Genomic DNA, 17,677 nt, shown 5'->3' on the forward strand with positions numbered 1-17,677 from the left:
CACACACACACACACACACACACAATATAAATAGTTTTGTGGGCAGGAAGAACTCTATTATTATTACCCTACTATTTTATGACAATAAATATACAATAAATGTATATTCAACTCAGATTTGAACTATAGAGCACATTTAAAAACAACCAAGCTTCACCAAAGCGTCGTCCACTGAATGACGTCGATAAAGTTCAGTGAATTAGAAAACAGTGTGCAATAAAAGCACATGAAAACAAACAAACAAACAAACAAACAAACAAACAGGAGTCCAAGGTGATGAAATATGGAATACATGGAATAGCCCGTTCACAGTGTTTAGCCTTTGACCTTTACTCAAAGTCTAAATGAAAAACCTTTCTTTAGCACAGAATGTTCTTGTTTATCACATTTAAAAGTGACAGCAAAGATGTTGGGGAAATGACATAATCTACCACTGATCTGTGGTAAACTCCTGGTAAACTGCTGTGTAACGGTCACAACTTCTCACGTGTTGTTGAGTCAAAGTATTTAAAAACAGGTAGTGATAATTGTGCATAAGTCACAAAATGAGACCGCGTTAGACCATTTTTGCAAACTTTGGAATATGATGCATTTCCAAATTTCACAAATTCAATCGGATTTGACAGTTTTTTTGTACTTTTTTGCTCCGGTGTGTTTATAGTTGTTGAAAAATGGAAAGCGTCCTTGATTGTCTGCAGAGTAATACTTTTATACAACATATAACATACACACCGTGTTGATATGTGTGTTATTTGACAGTGATGAAAACCCGTGAAACAGTCAGTGAATGAATTTCCTGATGTTTTTCAGCCTCGAGACAAAAGTGAGACGAGGACGAGGCTCCTGTTGACTGATGTGTGCCTCACATTCCTCCACAGAGGTTCATTTCAGGCTTCCATCAGCTGGCCGTCCTTACTCACTCGTGAATACTTATTATACATAATAATCATTGTTCAGCATTGTTAGGCCTTTATTTATCTAAAGGAAAACTCAAATAACATGGTAATAACATGTGGAAGTGGGGAGAAAAGAGTACATTTCATGTCATTTTCCTGCTGTTTAAGCTCAGTAAAAGCAAACATGTATCAACACTTGGATTGAAAATAACAAAATAAGTATGGATTCATGTAAAAACCTATTTAAACGCCACTGTGTGTCTTATGTCAGAGGAAAAACAAGAAAACCCTTGAAAATACTTGTACCTGAAGGCAAAGACGTGTGTGTGTGTGTGTGTGTGTGTATGAGGAGGCCCTGTAACATGCCTGGGATTATTTGCTGTGTCTGAGGTGTTGAGCTGTTGTCAGGGGCCCACAGATCACAGATCACAGATCACAGTGAGGGCCTTTTCCTCCTCCACTAAAAATCCAAACATTCTTCTGTCTCCTGCTTGCAAACTGAACGACAGATCTATGACTTCAAACAACAAATAATACAATTCAATATATAGATATATATGTATGTATATATACATATATATATATACGTATATATATATATATATATATATATATATGAGTTATTGAGGCTTGGTTTCCTTTAAATCCTTTTTCACAGATTTCTTAAAGCCTAAATTGCTGCTGTGTTTGTTTAAAAAATAACTAACTCTGAACTGTTAATGCTCTTTTAGACATTTGCATCCAAGCACCAAACTGTCTTCTTTTAAATCTGTGTCAAAAACCACAAATAAAAGAATTGCTGTTACAGCTACAGTCATAGAATGTGTTGAGGAGAATCCTCTGCACTCATAAACTGATGGTCTGCTCTGATTCTTCCTGTAGGGGGCAGTAGCATGTTCAGTCCAGTCCAAAGTTATTAAGAAAACAGAGTTCAGTCTCTGTGGAAAAATGACAAGGAACCATTGGTAAATATTTAATAATTCCCTTTATTCTGTGAAACAACAAAACCAGTGCTCACAGCTGATCACAGAACCCTGTCAGACAACATTACATCAGGGACAGATCGTGTGCCACCACCTAAAACCAATTTCCCAGTTTTTTTGTGTACATTTACACTCAACCCTGTTTCACACACTCAAGCCAGACAAGAGATGTCAATCATTTCACACTGGACACTTTCCTTCACACATGCACAGTTATATCAGCAGCACGGACGCTAACACTCGCTGTGGGCAACAAGAAAATGACAGAAAAATAAAAGACGTTCATCTTTCCCACCGAATAGAGGAACATTCAGAGTATCATCCTCAATATCTATCAAAAAAGTATAGTTCAGGTTTTTGAAGACGACCCATCAAATATTTTCAAATATGTTATTTTAATACTGAATCACGCGCCCATCACGTGTCCCTCTCAGTGGAAGTAATCAAACTTTGGTTTGGACACATTTTTTTATTTATCTTTGACTTCTTTGACTAGATTTTTTTTACAAAAACAAAAACAAAGATACTTAAACAACCTGAACTGTCCCAGTCTGAGGTGTCACTGAAACAAGTGAGGGATAAAAGTGAGGTAACAAGTGATTGAGAGGAGTTTGCAGCTGTTTCACTTTGACAGCAGAGGGCAGCAGAGGGCAGCGCTGAGGTCAGACATTGTAGACTTGTAAGATTGCTGGTGACGCCTCACTTTCAGAGGTAACACTGGATTAATGAGGGCAAGTGGAGGCAGTGAACTCTTCACAGTGACAAACATGGCTCAGGTAAACGGACTGGAGGTCACAGAGGTCACAGAGACAGTGGTCAGTGTGGAGTGTCATAGTAACGGAAGACAGTTTCACAGAGTAGATATTGATCTAAATACTGTGTCACGTGTGTGTGCTTTACACTGAAACTGTACAGTCAATGCATGGAATTGTGGGTAAAAGGACGACAGGAACGTGTTGGAGAAGGCACGTCTTCATCATTCAGGAGACAATCACTGTGGTGGAGACAGACATGAGTCAGCAGTGTTTCCCAGATATCATGACATGAATCAAGTATAATAGGGCTGGTCAACATGGCTTATAAATAATATCAATATTCTGAGGCTAAGCTGCGCACACGTCGTTTCTCTGAGATGTTTCTCAAAGTAAATCCACTACTGTTAAAATTCACTTACCTAGTTTTTTCATGATAAATGAATTAAATTGTACATAAATATGATCAACTTCTTCAATAACAACTATACTTACTTAATGTGTTGTAATTTTTCAGCATATTTCTGGATTTATTTGTCGATGTTGTCATTTGAAAGTTTTGGAACATTTTACTGGACCAAACAAACTAATCTACTAACGGAGAGAAAATAATCAACAGATGAATTGATGGTAAAACACCAACACAAACACAGTGTTGTACCACAGCAGAAACAGTCAAAGGCTCAGTACCTTCACTGGAACTACTGCATTTGCATCTTTAGAAGACGTCGCGTTCCCTGAGTAACAAGATTTAAAAATTAGTTTTGACAAGTTTTAACTCAACAAAAAAGAAAACAGCACAACTAAGTCTGGGAAATGTAAGAGCAGCGTCATTTGTGGTCCTGTTGTTAATCATTTCATATTTATGGTGTGACCTTATGTGAAAAAATAAAAATAAAAACTTACAATGCATAATAAGAATAGCAGCAAAGATCATTGCCTCCTCTCTCTGACATTTCTAGCATTTCAAGCTCACGATGCCTCTGCAGAGACTTGAATATTAAGAAAGTCCATCTCTGTTCACTCTACTTCCCACTGGGGGGCAGTACAGGAGCACTGACAGCAACATCCATTCTGTGCAACAATCCAGTATTTTATAGTTTTGTTTTATTTTCAGTCTCATATTTATAATTCTGTCTTTTCAGAAGTGATTCATACAACTTATTGCACTACACAATAAAGTCACTTTCTATTCTATAACACAGCAGAGCTGTGTAAAGTCTGAAATATCTGCAAATCAAAAAAACTGGACTTATTATTACAGATTTAATGAATTATATCTGACACATTGCTATAAAAGAGGATCTGTATATTGACTGTAAACAACCTCACATCTATTTTTCGTCCCCAATCATCTGAGTGTCACCATCAGTCCAGATGAGGATGGGATGATAAACAATATGATATAAAAATAACTACTGAATTTCCATTATAAGGTTCTAAAGATTTATTTTGAATCGCCACAAGGGGGGGCCTGCATCTTTTCAGGCTTCCCAGGACCTGTTCATTAAAAACACTGGATGCATCACATCTGCTAACCCTAACCCTTTCTAAGCACAGATTTATAATTATTGTGATATAATGACAAATATTTTGGTCAAGACATCATGAAGTTAAAGTTTTTTGAGTCACATTGTGGGACCTTTATATGTCTACTGAGATTAGTTTATCACTCCAACAGGGAGGAAAAATGTTATCAATATTAGCAGAATTACAGTTAACGTAATATAAATGGTACCTCAGAAGTAGGAGCCTCTTCATCATCTGGAGCTGGGATGATTCTACCAGTCATGGGCCCCACCCCTAGCACCCTGGGCCTCTTTTCTGCTTTAGGTGCTCCTTCCAGAACAACAACTATGTACTCTTTCTTGGGATCTTCAGCCAGAGACGCCACTGGAGCTGGAGCTGCATCAATATCTTCTTCAGTGGCTGTAGTAGTGACTGGCTCTTCAGCTAGTGCCTCCTCAAAAACTTGTGCGGGTGCTTCCTCTACAACTGGTGCAGGGGCCTCCTCAACAACTGGGGCCTCCTCCACAACTGGTGCAAGGGCCACCTCAACAACGGGTGCAGGGGCCTCCTCAACAACGGGTGCCAGCTCAATAACTGGGGTGGCCTCCACTGGTGCAGGGGCCTCCTCAACAACTGGGGCAACCTCAACAACTGGTGCAGGGGCTTCCTCAGCTTGCAGGTGCCTCCTCAACAACTGGCAGTGCCTCCACAACTGGGGCAACCTCAACAACTGGTGCAGGGGCTTCCTCCACGGCTTGCGCAGAAGCCTCCTCCACAGCTGTCTCAGGTGCCTCCTCCACAACTGGGGCAACCTCAACAACTGGCGCAGGGGCCTCTTCAACAGCTTGCGCAGGTGCCTCCTCAACAACTGGCGCAGGTGCCTCCTCCACAACTGGGGCAACTCCACAACTGGTGCAGGGGCTTCCTCAACAGCTTGTGCAGGGCCTCCACAACTGGGGCAACCTCAACTGGTGGAGGGCTTCCTCCACAGCCAGAGGCCCCTCCACAGCTGTCTCATGTGCCTCCTCCACAACTGGGGCAACCTCAACAACTGGTGCAGGGGCTTCCTCAACAGCTTGAGCAGGTGCCTCCTCCCACAACTGGGGCAACCTGGCAGGGGCCTCCTAACTGGGGCAACCTCAACAACTGCAGGGTTTCCTCAACAGCTTGGGGGCAACCTCAACAACTGGGCGAGGGCTTCAACAGCTGGTCAGCTGGCGAGGTGCCTCCACAACTGGCAGGGCTTCCTCAACAGCTTGCAGGGCTCCTCCTGCAGGGGCTCCCTCCACAGCTAGGGCCTCCTCCAGAGGGCCTCCTCCACAACTGGCAGCCTCCTCCCACAACTGGTTCCTCCTCCACAACTGGCAGATTCCTCCTCCATAACTGAGGTGCCTCCTGGCCTCCTCCTCCACAACTGGCGCAGGTTCCTCCTCCACAACTGGCGCAGGTGCCTCCTCCACAACTGGCGCAGGTTCCTCCACAGACGTAACTTCAACTGGTGCCTCTTCTGTTGGTGCAGATGCTTCTTCTGTTGTTGTAACCTCTACCGGTACAGGAGCCTCTTCTTGTTTAGTAACATCTTCAACTAGAGAAGTTACTTCAATGGGCTGTGCTTCTGCTTCGGCCATCTTCAGTTCTGATACACTAGCGGCAGCTACCGGAAACACTGCAACAACAAAAAAATCCAGCCATCCAAACATCACTGATGCTCAAGTTATACTTTCTCACATTTAGCTCACAACTGAGGGAGATAGCAAAGAGAAATTGTTGGGCATTTGTAAAACCAGTCTATTTACAGGGTGAGAAAATCTATTTGGGATATTGTGACTACATGCAGGTGTAGAGTCAACCCCAAGAAGACAGTGAGGAGAAAGTGTTACGAGGAAGGCGGTGATAGCCACCAAGACCCAACAGTGCAACAAATTTGAGTGTTGTACAAATACTAAGGAAAGTTACCAATCTCCCCAGAGAAAAAGTGAACAAATGAAAGCAAAATTCAAATGTTTTGATACGTGTGTTACAGCATGAACCGCTTTGGACTTCTTACAGTAATTAAGTTCCTCAGTCTAACAAATACCGACCGGTGTCAAGTTTTTGTCACTGTTGTCTTATTCATCGGTGTGCTGGCTTCTGATTTTACTCTAGGTTCAAGCTGACGGGTGGGAATTGTGGTAAATCAACTAGCTTGGCTCCCAACTTGATTCTCATTGTGTGTTAGTCCAACTTTAAGAAATTAAATTTTGTACCATTTCAGTCCAGTTTTGTTATTGGTATATTTAGTATATCATACTAAATATACACACCAAGGAAATTGCATTTCTACTCGACTCCCTCGTGCTTTTAGCAGAAGAAAAACTATTTAACAGTCTTTCATGAAACTTTTAAGAAGGGGCCAGGGAAGAACCCATTACGGTTTGGTGCAGATCTACTTAAGCGATGGTTATGGATCAAGCAGTTGGCTAATCAAAAGAAATTGACTGAACTTCGAACCGTCTCAAACTCAATGAGCATCTAGTCTCGTCTGGAATTTCATAATAAAGATTTAAACAAAAAGTAAAACATAAATGACAAAAGTAACTCATAACATTAATTGGCAGACCGCATGAAATAGATTTAGGGGCCGCAAGTTTGACATGTCTGATTTCGGGTCAGGAGCAGTTCCTACTTGGTCACTGTGATAAAAACATGATGCTGCCATTAACATGGGAACAAGTGTTGTGTTGCAATAGTGTCATATTTCTAGTTTATTTCAGTTTCTATATCAGTTTGAAAATCATAACGACAAAATATTGTCCATTTCCGAGCCTTGGTGGGGGTATGCTATCCACTGAGTGCCGAGTTCTTTAAGTTCATTTCCTGACATTGATTAAACCTCTAAAAACTCATTTCTGCGACTGAAGATTTACTTTGCTCGTGTTTCTCCCAGTGTAGGTGAGATTTGTCACTGGTTTCAGACTGAAGCAGGTATTGTAGTTGACAGTGTGTTACTCGATTAAGACTGAGGCCTTAGTATTTGCAGATCTATGAATATGTAAGTTAGGCTTTAAAGAAGCACCTCCCCCCACAAGTGACAAGATTTGTTCCATTTGAGACCATCAGAGGTTCGGTGTGAGAAAACTTCCAGGAAAAGCTAGAAATGTCCTCCCTCAACAGCACCGTTAACTTTTAAAGTAGAAAGACCAAGTGAGACAAATTAAAGACGGCAGTAAACCTTTCCAGTTTGATCAAAGCTTTATTGTATGGTTGGGTGTATTAATTACTGTTAACCCTTTACAGTGCTCATTATTCTCCAGTTATAAGCAAAATAAAAGTATGATCGCTATGATTTAAATAACGTGGTGAACTGATGAGTAAAGTTTAGCTGTGACCTTGTGATTTTTACATTTTACAGTTACGAAAAAAAGAAAAACACTACAGCACTTACAGTTTGTATACAACCTCAGGGCTCTCAGGTGTTAGCATGTTAGCATGATAGAACAGGTGTGGACCTGTCAGTGTTTGAAGTGATGACGTCACATTTAAAGGGCATTTTCCTGCTTGTTATTTAGGGTTAAGTGTGAGCTGAGAGAAGGCGTTTAGTCCTGTTTACAATATCAGGGCCAGTCTGCATGAATTTGTGATCACATTTATTTCACCCATAACTGCAAATGAGCCTGTTGACACTGTTGAAGATGGGACATGTTAGGAGGGTTTTTACAGACGCCATGCAATGACCTACACACCACATCAACTTCTCCTTTCCCTGAAGAAACTATCTGCCCTTTATACGCCACACTCCAATAAATACAAGAAAATAGACAAACTCTTTAGGACAAAATAGAATTATCAGTAAGAGGTGAATGTGGGCACCTGAGGAGAAGCAGCTAACCTCTAGTGGTTCTGGAGACAGTGAGTGGAAATTACCCGTTTTGTTCACAGTGTCGCAAGAGGAACAGATCTTACATATTTAGTGGTTTTCGATAGGTAAGTGTCTGATCGTGTGCGTCTCTCCCTGTGGTGAATGTGCAGAGCATCAAGACTTTAGGAGGCAGCTGCCTCCTCCTCAGATGAGGAAGTCGTACCGTTGCTTTCAGGCTCCTCGGCAGTGATGGAGGCAGGTTCTGCGACGGCCTCGGCAGCCTCCTCAATATTTTCTGCCACTTGGGCCACTTCTTCCGCGACTTGCTCCACCTCCTGTGCAGCCTCAGCGACTTCCTCCGCTGCCTCCACGACCACTTCAGCGGCCTCCGCTACTGCCTCAGCAACAGCCTCCACCACAGTGTCTGCCTCAGCATCAGCAGGTGCAGCAGCCTCCTCTTCCTCAGCCTCAGCTGCCTCCTCCTCCTCCTCCTCCTCTGCAGCTGAAATGCAAAGAACAGAGGAGTGTTAGTACGGCCCTGCTGCCGACAAGCTGACGCAGTCAGTGTGCGACAGACGCGGTTTAACATGCTGCAGGTACAAAAGTAAAGAAAAAAGATAAGCAAAATGTTACCATGTAAATTAGACCTTGATTGATAGATTATTATGGCTCCTGTTACTAAGCTTTTTTTTAATGCTTACAAAGTATCTTGAAACTTGGTATAAATTATCTGGACTTCAAACCAAAAACATTGATGTCCATTTTATCTTAAAGCTGCGGCCAGTGAAATCCTTCATTTAAAGCAGAACTATACAGGATATTTAGCCTAATTTAACAGCTGTGGTGTCACTGTGGGAGGCCGGGGCCGTCGCCAATGCCCCTACGGTCTGTGAGTGGGGCCGCTGTCCGCGAGTCCTCAGAATCAGTCGGTCTTGCAAAGTCTTGGCTCCGTTGAAAACAAATGAACAAGGCCAGGAGAGGGGAAGGGAGGGGGAGCTTCAGTGAGGATGGATGAACGGTGCTGGCGTCATAAAAATATGGATTCTGAAACTGTAGGGGGAGCTCAATGAGAAAAAGGCAAAAAAGAAAAAGGGCAGCCAGATGCCTGAGCAAAGTTCTGCTTGAAAACAGGAGTTGAATATTTTGGACAGTCATGACTGATATAGACTCAGCCAGGGTTTCAGTGTGCATTTGTTCAGGAGGAGCCAGAACTCTTCAGTCCATGTGTTAGTGAGGTGATGTAAAGAGGGCGGAGGGGAAATACCAACAGCAACACACAGGAGGTTACATCACTGACTGCAGCTTTAATCATTCACAGGAAATAACATTCTGCAAACAGCTTTTCATCTTTCTGAGGTTTGATGTTGATTTTTAGTCATTGCATGTTCCATTTGCTATAATATACTATCACTAAGGGTTTTTTGAAGTGGGGTGTATGAGGTATGCATAATCTGTACGTTACATACAGCTGACAAACGGCAGAAGTAAAGGGCTGAGCTGTCGCATCACCACAACAAAGTGCATGCAAACTGAAAGACAATGACAGGAGGGAGGCAGGGGACGGAGGAGGAGGAGGAGGAGGAGTGTAGGGGGAGGGGCTTGAAGGTGAATCTTGGGTCTTACCATCCAGTTAATAAGTTATCTGACGTCAGACAGTGAGACAACTGTGCGAGGTCATGCATCTTTAACCGACACGTCCATCAACATTTGTTCCACATTCAAAGAAAAATCTATCCTCACGACACAGAGAGAGGCCACACCTCTTCAGCTCAGGTCTAATTCACATCACTTTCAGTTCAGTAATCACTGCGATACCAACAAGTACAATATCCACAACACAAAAGATAAACACGGACTGCAAACACCAACTGAACTGCAATAAATAGACTTTGTTCCTTATGGTATGTTCTACTAAGAATGTACAGTTGCAAGAAAAAGTATGTGAACCCTTTGGAATGATGATATATTTCCATGTTTATATTGAACACACAATGTAAACATTCACAGACTCGGGGTTCAAACGATAAAAACATGGAAGCATATCATTGTTTGTGAGGTATCAGTTTAAGAAGACTGTGTTTGAAGATCAGATCACATTTCATGACCGATGTGTGTAGAAATCCAGATCATTCAAAGGGTTCACATATAAACTGTAGTTTGTCTAACATGACACATGCTAACACCATGGTTCTACTCTACTTTACTCTAATTACATAGGATGCTAATGTGTTGGCATGTTTTTCAAAATATTAACCACAGTGGTGTCAAAAATGATATATATACATATATATATAAAAACAAAAGACAAAGTGCTTTGTGGTAACTTTCCAGTCCATTTCTTTCTTCACAGATTTATATGCAATTTAGCAGCAGCAGGAGAACAAGTGAAGAGTCAATGTCCAGGAGAAAACTTTGTTTCTTAGCAGTACAGGAGGAGAGGAAAAGGAGAGAGGGATTCTGGAGATGAAAATCCTTTGCGGCCACAGAGGACCTTAGCTTTAGTATTACACTGAAAAGAGTAAAGACAGAGGAGAGTTAGAGGAGGAGGAAGAAAACAAACGACACATTTCCAGTCAATCTGAAGTCAAACACAGAGGCCGAGAATGTTAATGCATGGAAATGAATGTTAAGCTGTTAATGAAAATCACTGGATGTCAAATAGTGAGAGGAAACAAAGTTAAAGCCAAATTCAAGAGAAGTTTAGATTGAGACAAAAGAACAAAATGGACGACAGATTCAGTAAATATGTATATAAAAACTAAACATCTTACATCTTATTATCGCACGGGCATTATCGGGAGTTATTAGTTAAGAAGCTCTTCTAAAACCATTTCATTTACGGCAGGGAAACCCCAGCATCAAACATTAAATAAACCACAGAGAAGCTACGTAAGTAACATAAATCCAGTACAGACCAGGCAGATTCTGAAAACTGAATCTTCTGAACACGCCAGCTACGCGTGATCCAGTCCACTCATTATACACTGCGTTCCATTTACATCGGAACTGGGAGTTACCCACGTTTACCACATTCTAGGAGAGCAGTTAGAAAAAAGCATGGACTTAAACATATCTGGGGCTAGTTATTGTTAGCTAAACTTAGAGCACATTACATTTTGCTTGAAAGTGTAGTTCTGTATGTAAACGTTCTCTCCTGGAAATCTGAAATAAGACAGGGACGAGTATGATGGTGAGGTCTGAGTGTTATGAGAGGAACAATGGAGGCCATGCTGTCCTTTACATCAATAACATGTGAGTGAGCATTCACAGTGTGGTCAGGCAGTGGTGCTGATGGATAAAAGCAGAGGAACTGGTGGAACTTACCCTCTTCATCGCCTGCACCTGCAAGCAAACACACAACAGTGTCAGAGAAGCCACGCAGTTTTATTCACATCGTTTAAAAACACACCAGGTCAGTTGATGGGTGATGGGTCACAACTCTGCAAATCCTTGATTTGATTTTCAGTTTGAAAGTTGACGATTCCATTCTCCCTCGCCACTTTTAGACACGTCTGGTTAAGTCTAGGAACACTGGTTTTATGTCATGTTAACGGCCTCTAAATGGCGTCCGTTTAAAAATACCCCACACTGTGAACAAATTTCCCTCGAGAAAGATTCTCTTTATTCTCATACACTGTCGGCAGCTTGGTTGAAAATGACTTACTCTTAGGTGGCCATGGCTTTGGTGTCCACTCCTTGGGTCTGGCATTCATTTGTGCGATGCGGTCGTTGTACCGGTCAGAATTTGTCATGGCGTACGCCTGTGGAGAGAGGACAACTTCTCAATCACACCATTTGTCTCATGACTTTGAAAGATTTCAGATGGAATTTCACGAGTTACAGTCTGTTATCAAACAGAACTCACACATGCTAAAGCGCCGACAAAGGCTCCACTGCACGCTACAGTGTAGCCTATGGCTTGCTTGGTACTACCAGTCTGTGAGGACATCGGCCGCCGTGGCACAACTGGAAGAGATTAGAAACAAGTCACGTGTGAGATGCTTTCATTCTTCGGTAACATATCTGTATATTCTCCAGGACTTCTGTACATATATTCTGTTCAGAATACTACGTCTGTATATCATCTACTTCATGTTATTATATCCCCACGACGTCTATTCTGCTCCCACCTTATCTATAACATTTAATTACACTGCTGTACATAACTGTATATACTGCACATGCTGCTCTTTGCACTTGTGATTGGCTGCTAAACTGCATTTCGTTACCCCGAAATTAGGATTAGAGTTGAATCTAATCCTAAAGCTTGGATTAGTAGGTGTAAACAGCACTTTAACTAAAAGCAACGTATATATCTCACCCCCTCGATCTTCTGACCCAGACAATGGCTTCTCTTTGATTCTGGACATAAATTACAGACCATAACTATTAAGATGGTCAGAAGATCAGACTGAAGTAGTAAATTGAGTTTGATAAAAATGCAGGACCAAGACCACGGAGCTTGGTGAAAAAGGGCTGACAGTTCATTCACACCCCTCCAATGATGACCCTGGACCTCATCACTTACAAAAAAGTAGGATCATTAGCTGCAGACTAGGCTGCGATCAACCATTATTTTCATAATCATTTCATCTTTTGATTATTTTCTCAATTGAAGGTTTTACCAAACCTGGAAATGATGTTCTCAAATGTTTTGTTTTGTCCACAAACTAAAAATGATTATTCAGTTTTAATGGTTTATTTGTTATATGGAGCAAACAAACCAGAACATATTGACATTTATGAAGCAGAAACGCACTCAAACCGATTTATCGATGATCAAAATAGTTGAATAATTCAGTCATCGGTTAAGAATCAGATAATCGAATAATCCTTGCAGCTCTACGGCACACGCCCACCAAGCTCCAACTGTCCCAGTGTTAAAGTCATACTCCACACCCGTAAACTGAAAGGTACAGCTGGTTTTGGCCAGTTATTCCAACCAACAGCCATATTTAACACATGTTGAAAGGAGCTTTGATACTGTAGTAAGGTTTAATCAATCAATTTTGGTCGATACTAGCAAACACAATGATCGCCAGATAGGACTAATGCCTTAAACCAGTGGTTCTCAAACTTTTTAGTTCACTCACTCTTCTTCTACAGCTTTGGGGGGTCCCGGGGACATGGAGTGAAAACATTGAGCTTTTGAAGTATTTAGATAATCGGTTTGAAGGTTTTTTCATTATTAAAACCTAAAGATTTCTGAGTGTTTTAGCTTCTTAAAGTGTGAATATTTATATCTGGTTTCTTTGCTTCATAAAACAAATCATATTCATTTGTGGACAATCCAAGAACTTTGAGAAATATTTCAACTGATAATATTTTTCTACACTTTTTGAAATTATATGGACCAAACGTTGACTCGATTAATCGAGAAAATACTCGACAGATTAATTGATTATGAAAGTTATAATAATTTTTTCATTTTCTCCTGTCTGCTGAGCTCTGAGCTCATACCCTGGTATATACAGTAGAACAGTGAACCACTAATGGTACATGTGCCACAGTTTGAGAACCATGGACTTAAACAGTAAACAGTAGGCTGAATAAGATGCTATCTCCTTGACTTGCTCTCCAACTAGTGTTTTTTTAGTAGGAGGTTTCTGCAGTTAGACACAGGGGAAACACACACACACACACATTGAGGACGTTACACTTGCGTGCAGGTCTCTGACACGGTTTCCATCACTGATATTTATAAATGCTAATCAGCTCAGCGTCAAAGCACAAGTTGAGAGGATAAAGAGCAGGTGCACATTTAGACTGTTCGATGTGGACTCAGGTCAGGAAGTCACAGGATTAGCCCCATGATACCCTCCTCTGGTTAAGTGGAACCACTGGAGGAGGAGGAGGAGAAGGAGGAGGAGGAGGGCATTGGCCTCTAGGTGATTCTACTGTCCACCATGTTTTTCCTCAACACAGGATGGATTTGGATCATGAGAGGATTAAAGTGTGATCTAATCTCTTCAGAGGTTCACAGCTGAGCCTGACAGGAAGACAATGAGCAGGCGAAGGTCGTGTGAGGAACACACACATCAGTGTGTTTAGCTTAGCATGAATGCAACTAAACTGAGTGGGAAACGTCTGTTTTTATCCAGCAAACAAATATGACCTTGAAAACTCAACGTCCAGTCGCTGTCTCCTCATAAAAACCGCTTCTCTAATGTGACCTTTCATATTTGTCAGTCAACATTCCTCCGCACCATTTTCTAACCGTTATGCAACGTCACGTCAGCGCTGTTGGCTAACAGCTGCGACCACCGGCCAGCACGTGGCGCAAGCGCGCGCGCACACACACACACACACACACGCCTCTTCTGTACCGCTCTCACAGACGAACACCACGTGACTGTCACCAGGCTACCGACACACTAATGAAGGTCACATACATACACGCTATACATGAGTGTTTAAGGCAACAAGGACACGAGTGAGTGTCCTTGACCTTCATCACCCGTGTCTCCGGACTACACAGGTGTTCACAGGGCATTAATGCAGTGTAGTGAACAGCTGCCCCAGGGTAAAACACGTTTTACTGGTTTGCTGTGTTGCAGCGTTAAACACACACAACAATAACCTGCGTATATTTAAATAAAGACACAACACTGACGCATTTCTGTCGAAAAGCCACAAATGAAGCCCGTGTAACACACACACACACACACACACACACACGAGCGGTTCAGTGTGTTCCAACCACGCGGGACAAAATGTACTTTTCCTTGGCTAACAGTTCAGAGGGGGGCGGGCGCGCTGAGCAGAGAGAGGACGCTGTGTTCAAGTACACGTTATGGCAACATTAATGTATTCATTCATTCATCACCACTGTGAAGCTGTGAATGCCGTGAGCCGGCTCCTAACACTCACCATCCCGGGGCAACCTGTGGGCTACTCTCCGTGCCAAAGGTCCGCACTTCTGCCAGGCCGCTCTGCACGAATACATCGCTGTGCTGCACGTGAAGCAGACGCTGATACAGAAGCTGGCGAAGACGTTCTCGCAGCTCTGTACTTGGCTCACACGCGCGCACACGCGGAATCTGACGTCACAGCCAGGGGGCGGTGAATGGGACGAACTTGCCCTCTGTTGCGCAACACATGCAAGTCATGTGACGTCGCTGTGACGTCGCTGTGCCTTTGTGTGGAGGGTATTTCATGCCTTTGGTCAATATGGATTTAACATGTTTGACGGGTGTCTAACACCAGTTCCTCACAGGCTGTATGTGGAAGAAGAATCAATACCAAGTCATACTTAGAAGGAGGTGATTAATCATTGTTGTGACAGGTCATCATCCCACAATTATGAGACTGCATCTTAAAAAGTTAGATACTATTTAAAAATGATGACTTGTGTCTCATAAATTACTAAATGCTATGTCATGTTTATGTTAAACTAATTCATAAGTATCTCATAATTTTGAGATTGTACATAGTATCTTGTAATTCTGAGATACTAAGCCATAACTTTATGTTGAGATAGTATTTATTTCATTATGACTTAGCATCTCAAAAGTATGAGATACTACCTCAAAATCATGACTTAGTGTCTCATACTTTTGAGACACTAGTTCAAAATCATGACTTAATATTTCATAATTATGACTTGAGTGTGTCCTTTTTTCAAAGTGGTGGAAACTGACTTTCATACTGGTTGTGCACCTGTTGCCCTGAATGAAATATTTACGTTATATTTGCTGACTCATTACAAAAACACCCTGAAGAACATGTTCATTAGGAGTGTAGCAATGAACAGATACACACTGGTTACTGATAAGTCAGTAGAAGATACAAATATGGCCCAAACCAGTTTAACAAAGTTGCTGCAATGTTGTAAATTCCCCACTGCATTTTCAAACTCTTGCTATGCTCACAAGACTGACTACCTGACCTCACTTTTCAAACACAAACGATTGAGCTTCAGCACTTTAAAAGGTCCAGTGTGTAAACATTAGTGACATCTAGAGGCGAGGATGTAATCATTCTTTAACAATTCTCCCCACGTTCCCTCAGTCAAAGTTGGTTCTTCCTCTCCTTCCTTGGTTAATAGATCAGGTTTATGTGGTTTCAGCCATTCTTCCTCATTTGCATACTAAGCTTTATGTTGTCACTGCTGGAGAAACATGTAGGTGCAAGATGGCGTCATTCATTTCAAATTCAAATATTTGATCCATTACATACATACATTAAATACAGATCTGACACGTCTGTGGTAATATACCAGCAACTGTGAGTTTATGTGGAGAGAATGATGACGACTCACGACTTATTTCACATCACATGTTTAATTTACACAGAACACAATTGTGAGGAATTAGAGAAACGGGTGCATCAGTTAAGACCCGTCAACCTCCTGCAAAAGACAAAAAATAATAACAACATTTTATGTATTAATGCATTATAGTTATAAGATTATAAGTAAATCATTTTAGTTTCATGAGAATGACACTCACCGGTGGTGTGGGGTTACTCCAGGCCATTTCTAAGTTTATACTCATGTACATCTGCGCTGTGCTGCTTGAATAGCTGCAGGTGGAAGATGTGATATTCATAAGAAACTGGGGGTTATACGTCTACGTTCTAATGTCATAATAATAGCAATGGATGCAGCACATGTTCAAAAATCAAGATCGGACACTGTTGTGTGTTCAACCTGTATCTGCATCTTACAATTCAGACGAAAAAAAAGCTTTTAATTTTAATTAATTGGACAAAATAAAAGTAAAATCATACATGTAAATACAATTATCTGCATTGAATCATGTGAGCATTTACCAGGCCCCAAATGAAAGCTGACGTTCCAAAGGCAAGTCCAACTCGCAGCCAGTTGGGGTTAGTGAAGTCTGTCTTTGAACTCGTGAAAGCAGACCTTGATCCAACTGAGAGAGAGGGGAAAAGTCGAGGAAGCATGAAGAACCAGACAGTTAACATGTATAAACTAGTAAACAGTAACAGTGTAAACAGTAAAGGAAAATAAAACACAGGAAATAGGAAAACAACTGCAGCTACAAAGATTCCAAATGCGCAATATGACAGTTCATAAATTGTACATTAATATAAATAACTATTATTTTCAAAGCTTGCTTCCAGAGTGTAATTAATCCTGTTTAATCTGACTGCAGCCTTGTACCCCGCCAGGGGAGGTCACTCTTTGGTGTTAGGCTGGTGAGTTTTGATGTACAGGCCAGGGTTTACTCACGTCCCTTTATTTACCCTGTATCCCCTAAAGTCGCTTGAAACACCTCTAAACCGCTATGAGCAACGAGTTAGTGCAGCAACTTTGACGTAAATACGTTACAGAGAGGGATTACATTGGTGAAATATGGCGCACAACCCTAAACCAAATACACAATATCAGGATACATGAACAAACAACACACAAAAACCGTACGAGGAGAAATATCGCATGTGTGACGGATTACACACTGCTCCGGGAATGCTAAGCTAAGGTCAGGCTTAACAATAACAACGTCGTCCACGCTGTTTTCGTCAGCATGATGAAACGCACACCCTTAAGAAGTTTTCAGTAAGAAGCATTTGTGTCATATTTACCTCTGCTATTGAGCGCAGCTCTGAATAAAAGGCGGTTGAAAGTCATTTTAGCTCAGGAACAACTCCTGTGTCCGACTTTCGCTCCTGTCGCTCCGCGGTCGATTACTTTTCCTGACAGGGGTACTACATCCTCCACAGATCGCAGATAAG

At 41.7% G+C, this 17,677-nt stretch overlaps 2 protein-coding genes across 3 annotated transcripts; both read right to left on the reverse strand.

The window, feature by feature from the left end:
• Window positions 1–1,862: 1,862 nt before the first annotated feature.
• Window positions 1,863–15,023, reverse strand: mgarpa (mitochondria localized glutamic acid rich protein a). 2 transcript variants are annotated; one of them, XM_044015165.1, is made up of 11 exons: window positions 14,849–15,023; window positions 11,844–11,944; window positions 11,643–11,739; window positions 11,303–11,320; window positions 8,202–8,480; window positions 5,547–5,806; window positions 4,944–5,024; window positions 4,894–4,901; window positions 4,370–4,715; window positions 3,322–3,368; window positions 1,863–2,873 (listed from the first exon to the last, which is right to left on the reverse strand). In XM_044015165.1, the coding sequence occupies exons 1-10, from the start codon at window positions 14,922–14,924 to the stop codon at window positions 3,333–3,335; spliced, it is 1,302 nt and encodes a 433-aa protein (XP_043871100.1). In that variant the 5' UTR covers window positions 14,925–15,023; the 3' UTR covers window positions 1,863–2,873; window positions 3,322–3,332. The 2 variants fall into 2 exon arrangements, with proteins under 2 accessions (XP_043871100.1, XP_043871098.1); XM_044015163.1 differs by lacking the exon at window positions 4,894–4,901 and having other exon boundaries at window positions 4,370–4,808; window positions 4,978–5,024.
• A 1,218-nt stretch (window positions 15,024–16,241) lies between these two features.
• Window positions 16,242–17,650, reverse strand: ndufc1 (NADH:ubiquinone oxidoreductase subunit C1). Its single transcript, XM_044015169.1, has 4 exons — window positions 17,528–17,650; window positions 16,751–16,854; window positions 16,429–16,501; window positions 16,242–16,328 (listed from the first exon to the last, which is right to left on the reverse strand). Exons 1-3 carry the CDS (start codon window positions 17,571–17,573, stop codon window positions 16,442–16,444), a joined length of 210 nt encoding a protein of 69 aa, XP_043871104.1. The 5' UTR covers window positions 17,574–17,650; the 3' UTR covers window positions 16,242–16,328; window positions 16,429–16,441.
• Window positions 17,651–17,677: the final 27 nt, after the last annotated feature.

This window comes from Solea senegalensis, unplaced genomic scaffold (assembly GCF_019176455.1).
Source record: "Solea senegalensis isolate Sse05_10M unplaced genomic scaffold, IFAPA_SoseM_1 scf7180000012978, whole genome shotgun sequence".
In the NCBI taxonomy this organism is placed as follows: Eukaryota; Metazoa; Chordata; class Actinopteri; order Pleuronectiformes; family Soleidae; genus Solea; species Solea senegalensis.

Bases quoted from the DNA above. Each gene is read 5' to 3' on its own strand.
- mgarpa (XM_044015163.1), bottom strand. From the start codon at position 14,924: ATGTATTCGTGCAGAGCGGCCTGGCAGAAGTGCGGACCTTTGGCACGG. The intron at 11,740-11,843 runs GTGAGTTCTGTT...CTCTCTCCACAG, and splicing joins TTGTCGGCGCTTTAGCATGT to GCGTACGCCATGACAAATTC. The intron at 4,809-4,977 runs AGAGGCCCCTGC...CCTGCAAGCTGA, and splicing joins GCACCTGCGCAAGCTGTTGA to GGAAGCCCCTGCACCAGTTG.
- ndufc1 (XM_044015169.1), bottom strand. From the start codon at position 17,573: ATGACTTTCAACCGCCTTTTATTCAGAGCTGCGCTCAATAGCAGAG. The intron at 16,855-17,527 runs GTAAATATGACA...CCTCTCTCTCAG, and splicing joins AGCTGCGCTCAATAGCAGAG to TTGGATCAAGGTCTGCTTTC. The intron at 16,502-16,750 runs GTAAATGCTCAC...TTCCACCTGCAG, and splicing joins CAGCTTTCATTTGGGGCCTG to CTATTCAAGCAGCACAGCGC.